General features: G+C 34.1%; 1 protein-coding gene across 1 annotated transcript; it reads left to right on the top strand.

Annotated features, from left to right (window-relative positions):
* The first annotated feature begins 4,307 nt into the window (after positions 1-4,307).
* LOC113506780 (thioredoxin-2-like) lies at positions 4,308-7,407 on the top strand. The gene is made up of 2 exons (XM_026889618.1): positions 4,308-4,416; positions 7,139-7,407. Exon 2 carries the CDS (start codon positions 7,144-7,146, stop codon positions 7,390-7,392), a length of 249 nt encoding a protein of 82 aa, XP_026745419.1. The 5' UTR covers positions 4,308-4,416; positions 7,139-7,143; the 3' UTR covers positions 7,393-7,407.
* The last annotated feature ends 609 nt before the right edge of the window (positions 7,408-8,016 follow it).

Here is an 8,016-nt window from a genome sequence, read left to right as displayed (position 1 = left end):
AAAATCTTAAAAAAAAAATCTTTCACTTCTTTGCATTTTCTTCTCCATAACCATAGCCTTTTTTATTTAATTAGAAATGACATGATGTATGTCGATTCAAAGCCGACGTCCGACATCTGGTAGATTGTCTAAACATACACCTAAGCTGCTGACTCAAATTCAATCCACTTTGTACGGACAACCCTACATACCTATGTAAAACTATGTCTAGTTCGCCAAATTGCTTTCTCGGCTTTGAACGTCACTTGTAGACTATTAAACTCCAAGGTCTGTTGGCTTTCCTTTTTATAGCATATAGGTCAAAACGCTTTTAATACAAAATAACGAACAGAATTTTGATATAACGACCGTTTACGATATTCTATCAAGTATTTTTTTGCTACTATGGATAGAATTTTGACAAAATATACATACAGTTTATGTCATTCTATCGATAATAGCTAAATCAGACAATATACTGGAAAGCGATCTTTAGATGCTAAAGACGATTTCACAGGAACGACAAAGTGTCAATACCTGTTGTCTATCAGGCTGTAGATTTTATCTATAACTAGCTGTTGCCCGCGACTTCGTCCCCGTGGGTAGAAGATTAAGTTATGATTTATACCTGCCCTGTTTTTTTCACATTTTCCATTGTATCGCTCCTATTAGTCGCAGCGTGATGGTTTATAGCCTAAAGCCTTCCTCGATGAATGGTCTATTCAACACAAAAATATTTTTTCAATTTTACCAGTAGTTCCTGAGATTTGCGCGTTCAAACAAACAAGCAAATAATCAAACAAACAAAGTCTTCAGCTTTATATATTAGTATAGATTGTCTATTATATTAGAAGCACTCCTACTTCCTACTACGTAGGTGGTCTTTTAAATCATCCCCGATATTAAAGATCTAGATCTGTTTCTTAGAAAAGGTGGGTATTAATAAAAAAAAAAACGTTTTTTTTTGCACAGTTACTTCGTTATCGAGTTATCCTAGTCATTAAATATAGCTTCATAATCCTCTTAGAAACAAAAACCCAGTATAAATCCAACCTGTATTTAAGTAAATTGTCTCATTGACAGCTAGCAACATTACCAGCCAGTAAATGCATAACATATGGCTAACATTTACTGAGCCATTGATAAATTAATTTATTTCCTCATGCATTCCACAATTTATTGTGTACCTTAAATAATGGTAATAAAGATTGAAATGCATTACTTCACTTGAGTTCTAACTTCAATGATATTTCCTGTGAATCCTTTATGAGATCATAGATTGTGTCGTAATTCAATTAATTTATTCTAAAGCAAATATTGTGTAAGTGGACTCGGAAACCCACTGGTCACTGTGAAATACTTGATCTTCTAATGAATTTTCAACTTTTCCAATAGACGTAATAAAATATTCAGTATTTTTTTCACATCCTTACGATACTACTGTTTAATAGTTAAGAACGATTGATGATGATTTTTTACATCTCGAATTAAGTAATCATTAAAGAATACATTTTTCTCCATATGGAATGCTCTATAATGTAAGGCAAACCCTTTAATTACGATAATTTATTGATAACATTTTCTTATTCAATGCAATCTCCACATATTTTTGTTTTGCGCGACTTGCTTCACAATGCTCTGACCCAGTGACTTGATCAAAAGATATCTCAAGACGAAAATCTGGGTTAAAATGTCATTCAAATCTCATGAAAGTTTAACAGTTCTCCAAACTACCTATTGTCAGCAGTTTTATTTTCGTTCACTAATAAAATGTGGAATCTCTATTGTTTTAACCTCTTAAAAGTGACTTAGGTACTGACAAATGCTCTCTATTCTAAAAATAATAGACTAAAAATTATGAAACCCTAAGTTCTAGACGTATTTACATTGTATCATTCCCATTTAAATTTGAAAACGCCTAAAATTCCTTTAAATTCGTTCAAGAGACGTGACTTTGACAATACATAAGAGCAATTTAATATAGGAGAAATGCAACTTGTCAACAGCCCCTAAGTTCCAAATGCATTGAATAGACTGAAGCGTACATTCCAAATACAGCAAAGTCCATTTTTTTACCAAATCAAACAGCTTTCACAAACACTATCTTCCGCTGGAAATTTCAATATCTTTTATGGTTTATTTTATACCATAAAATGTACGAACATGTTATCAATTAGACTTCTCATATCCAAATAGCAAAAGGCGTGAATTTGATAAGATATACGCCAATTTCCACTAGTGATGGGTATTGTCTGGCTCCTTGTCTATCTATCTTCGATTTCATGGTATAAAAACCCTGACGTTGTCATTCGCCGAAAAGATTATTTTTACGCTTACTATATTTGCTGTAATTGGACTTGCAAATATACTTCTGTTACTTCAATAAAGTGTATTAGTGGTCTGTTTAATGGCTAACATTGTGGGTGTCACAAAAGCTTTAATTGTACCTAGTGCCTATTTACTAACCAAGAATGGATTATATTTGTAAAGGTATATATTTACATACGTATTCGTATATTATTGAAGTGTAGTAGTTTTAATTGTTTCGCATTGGACTGTTGAACCTATTCCAAATGCTCTTCCATTTGGCCCAAAGGCTGACTGGTACAGAAAATCTCGTGGATTTCTTCACCCTGAAGGGGTTGACCTGCTCGCATGACTGAAAACCCTTATTTTCTTCATTTCCAATCTCTACTGTAACCTAGACTATTTGCAATTTTTCGAGATAGTCGCTTTTGACGATATCCTCACTTTCTTCCTGTTAAATTTGCTGCTACTGCTCTGCCCACGAAAATCTTGTAAACCGGTTCACTATTGGAGGAAATTCGAAAGCATTCCCAATTTCCCTTGATATAGACTCTCGCACTGGTCCTACCCACATCAGTGCTCCCGATTTTTAATAGCCACGTCACTGCAAAAATTCAATTTGGGTAGTACCCACACTTCTAGGCTTTTAGGGCTTCATCATTTTAACAGTAATTTACGTAAGTACTGGAAACTTTAGGGAGTGTATTGATACTGTATGTGTTTAGTCATAGTGTTAATCAAATTAATACGACTATATTTGGCTATACGCCCCCGTCATAGGCTATTTGATTCAGCGGTTACAGTTGACCGTATGAGTATCACTAGGCATTTACAGAAAAGCTATCTGTTGCAGACTGAGTAGTTATTTACTCGTTCGTTGCAAATATTAATATGTTTTTTTTTAACATATTTCATTCAATCCTCACTGTAAACAATTAATTAAATAACTCTCTTAAAAGGCTAACCAGAATAAACTTTCCAGCTTGTTATTAAAATCAGTCTTACCGTTTTTTAGTTTTCCTCGTGGTGAATCAAACTCGTTCAAATTCATAACTACAAAGTCACAAATGATTTATTAGCTCCTCCATATAATATGTTGGTAAATGAGAACGGGATTAAGCCATTGTTTACCAGATTAAACATATCTACAAGATTAATGTTCGTTCCCTAGGTAATGCAATAAATTAATTTAATTATGGTGATCATGGAAACTAAGCTAATCTGTAGCCTAGGAAAGAAAACTAGCTTATAATTCTCTAGATCTTTCTGATGCTGTATTCCGTTTATTATACTTTTGACCTTTCCCTTAAAGTTAGAGTATCTCTTAGCTTTTAAAAGATACTTAGCCTGTGGATAAGTTAGATTTTCGAGCGCTAAGTTTATTCTATGGGTTAACTTTTCATCGCTGCTAACGCTGACCAGTTGCCCAAATGTACTGAACTGCTTCAAAATTACGTCACTGGTCGAAAAATCGATTAACATCATTTTTATAAATAATTGTTTTTATTCTTTATCTTTACAACATTACTGTATCACGATATGAAGTGGTGATATCTTTACCCTAAATTATTCGTGTCATCATTTATTGCTCATCTCTAAAACCTAACCTTACTGACATCACTTCGTCTTGATTTGCATTTAACATCGTCCTGTACTGTAAAACGTGATATCCAAAACGTTCAGACAAAAATGAATCTATTTCGTCATAATTACAGCGTCGCGTTCTCAAAACAAGCATGACAAACCAAGTAAGAAGGCCGTTTAATGCATGATTCATTAATAAAAAACTGAGTGACGTCATATCATCCCAGGAAAGTCAAGAATACCACTCCATAGACGATAAAACGATAGATTCGTAATTTCATGTACCACCGCTAGCTGTCCTTGTCACAAATACTTATAGCTGTACGACAGAAAGAGACGGGTATACGTTTTGCACGCGACCGCACGATACCGCGAATGAAACAGCACAATCAATTAGCGCGCCAAAACAGAACTACATATTAACTTTTCCATAGACTATGAAGTTAGTATTCATTCGAACGCGGTGCGGTGTGGACGTGTGAAAAATTTCAGCAGAAATTGTTTTGTCTGTTAAACTGTGATATTATTTCTAAGTTATTTAAAACGGTGAGTAAAGTGAAACAATGTAGAGTAATTAACTTTAATAATTATTAAGTTTGTTTACGCTTGACGGCACGTAAAGTGAGCGTTTTAGTATTAGACATGTTTTTTTACAATTTGACCGTGAACAATCAAGGTTATTTTGTCATTCGCTTCTAGTTTAAAAAAATACCACATAAAAATATCAGACAGTTATCACTTTTATACATCTTTAGAATTATTAAAACATCGACTAATATCATTTGTCGTGTCTATCTGTAATAACTTTTTCAATTTATTAAAAGTTAACTATATGAAATAGAATGTACTAGATGAAGTAAATTACTCAAGTGACTGTTTTTATTTGTCACGCTTTGCTGGGTCTCTTTTGACAGGCTGACTAATGAATTGGAAATTTAAATTACAATTCGCTAAATCGAAACCTCTCGAAGTTATATATCATCGCGATTGACTAACAACTATATTTATTACATGATCTGTTACTTGTATAAATACTTTAGGGATAGATGAAGAGTCCGTTTTTATTAGCAATTTTCTAAGATCTAATAGGATTGGCCTCTAGGCTGAAACAGCTGATAATACCACATTTTAGTTATCGGACCTCTATGAAGTCACTTTTGACCCTTTTCTTTATCATGAACATTGTAACTGAAAATCACACCCATACGTTAGGCTATTTCATCAGTGTTTCGCGACTCAATTAATCATCTGATTTGAAGCCCCAAAAAACTCTGTCTCTATATTATTTTTTGATGCCTAATCCAAACCACGTGTAAAATCCGAGGTCCAAATCATCCTATTGTTCGATTATTAACTGGAAAACGTGAATTAGGAAATTAGACGGAAACGGGCGACGAGCCAAGCTCTGTATAACAAGACTTGAATGGATGTTGATGGTAAATTTGCCTTGTATAACACTTTAAACAAGGAAGAAACGTCATAAACAATCCCCTGGGCTGTATCGCTGTTGGAACAATATGTAGAACTTTGACGACAGGGTAAAATAACATCTACATTGAGATGTGTAGTTAGTTGAAGTTAAATGGGGGAAAATACGTCCCGCGGAGTGTATAGGTATGCGTTTCTGTTTAACATTACGATGAGATGTTTTTAGAGTGCAATTTATGATGAGAAATATGAAATAGCTACTTCTTAAAGCAATATAGATGGACACTCAATTATGTATATGAGTCAGAAGGGGTGAACAAGGACTCGTGAGGTATAAATATACTAATTTTGTAAAGGCCTTCACTTTTCGTGGATTTGTATGATTTTCTTAACATGAACTCCGCTTTTTTGGCTATGTATGAGACATTTGCTAGTCTTCAAAAACGATTGGTCCCAGCGAGTCTTATTTTCGCCGCCAGACTGTATATCAAGGGGTTTTGTTGTTCGGCTTTTTATAAGCTCCAATAACCTTTCTATGACTTCTGATTAGAATAGGATATCACTACATTTGTAACAAACTGCATTCTCATAACATACACGCACATAATATAAAGAAGTGAATTCAAGATTAGATAGTAAAGTGGAAAATAATGTGCCTAGTTTTTTTTTTGTTATATCCGCCATCAGACATTTATTCTTATTTTCTCCTTTATTCTCTCTTTTGACTTACTCAACCACATTATTATAATTGACACAAGTGTTATGCTAATTCGTATATTCGCGATAAGCGTGAAAATGAGGGTGAAAGTAAAATAATCCTTATTCCTTTAAAATAAGAGATAATATCCAAAAACGAAATTGATGTGTTGGGTCCTATTAATAGCTTTAATTAAAACACAAACGTGTCTTCAAATTGAATGTTAATTGTCCAAAATGTTCATGTATAAAGTTGTTGAGGAACATTTAGAAGTTATGACATGATATCTGTATATATAGATTGAATTCGTTTGAATATTTTGCTGAATAATCTAATGTACCTACTGGAAAAGTTCTTTCAATACAAAATATGTAGTTTTTCATCATCAATGTACTTAATACTTCCGTTGTAAAACTCTTGCAACTTTTTCGTTACTTGAAATCTCGTTCCTGTAGTTACTGTCTGATCTGGCTAGCCCAGTCGTTGAGACATGCGATTTCCTAAAATGAATCTCTTATTGGCTAAAATCACTGATTTGCTCATTTCGTTTGTTTATCGAAGATTTCCGTTTCCTAAGAACTAGACTATACCGTTTGAGAAAAGCACATTTGTAATCTATCGGAGAATAACTTCGAACAAGTGCCAATTTAAAAAAAATACGGGCGATATTTTTTGTATGACGTCAGCACATTTCGCATCTTAGTATCTTATTAATGACAATAAAATATCAAAAGTCGGTTAAATCTCTTATGATTATTTTTAGAATAAAGACGATATAATAAAAAAATGTAAAATAGTTTCAATTGCGGTTTCAAGACCAGATAGACACACAACTCATTTCTATATAAACTATTTTATCACTATTGGTACTGACTCCAATCGTTACTCGAACTTCTCCCATTTTTTTCTGATGACTTGGTTTATACATATACTGATGACCAATAAACGGTTTGCTATTTTCGTAGCCAATTTTTGGTATGACAAATTGAGTTGTCATTGGCTTGATAAAAAGGAACGAGCAGCTGTATGCAAGAACAACGCATATTAAAGGTCTTCCTCATTCCTACATCTCCCTTTACCATTGTCAATCGACGAAACGTTAACATCTAGCATTTTAATTGACGTGTTTCCCTTTATTTCCAGCTAAAATGTCGATCCACATCAAGGACTCCGATGACCTGAAGACCAGGCTGGCCGAGGCCGGTGAGAAGCTGGTGGTGATCGACTTCATGGCGACCTGGTGCGGTCCCTGCAAGATGATCGGGCCCAAACTAGACGAGATGGCGGCTGAGATGGCTGACTCTATCGTCGTTCTTAAGGTGAGAATCATTTATTCTGGAAATAGGATATTTCATCACTTTTTTGAGAACGCTGGAGTCGACGTTGAAATGTTGTAGACCTCCACCCACCCCTTGAATTAAGGAGTGGCAGTTGTTAGTTTTTGGAGCAAGACTACTCTTTATCATAAATGCAACGGTCTTACTTTAAAATTGGTGGTAGAAGCATAGAAAATTACTTGAATTCCCGTTTGATGATGAAGGGTACCTACATTCGTTAGCATTTGATTTTATTTAATATGTAATTAGGGAAAACTTAATAGAACTTGCGTAATCCGTGGCAATATCGAATCCAGGGTAAAACCAATGTGGTTTCTCATTAATTAGATGTAATCACAGACTAAAAAAGGAAAATATCGTAGGTAACTTGTAATGGGAATTTTGCCATTTTGAAAACAATGAAGTGATAGTCAACCACAAACCACAATTATTTGAATTGTTTATGAACAAATAACCACCAGTTCAAACCAATATTAGATTTGATAGGTCGTCCTGATTAATTTGTTTTTCTGCTAAAACTCTGACAGTATATGCCTAGACTTTTTTCCTTCCTCAAATTTTAGTACCTAACTCCTATGCATGAAACCATGATATGAGACACACAAAATGGACTATTAGTCCCGGCATGAGAAGAATTGGCTACAGTATCCAAATTGGATAAAGCAAATTAAGTTCTCTGTAATT

This window comes from Trichoplusia ni (assembly GCF_003590095.1).
Source record: "Trichoplusia ni isolate ovarian cell line Hi5 chromosome 25 unlocalized genomic scaffold, tn1 tig00000124_group24, whole genome shotgun sequence".
Taxonomy (NCBI): domain Eukaryota; kingdom Metazoa; phylum Arthropoda; class Insecta; order Lepidoptera; family Noctuidae; genus Trichoplusia; species Trichoplusia ni.
Note: the sequence above shows the minus strand (reverse complement) of the source record. Positions and strands in the feature narration are given on the sequence as shown.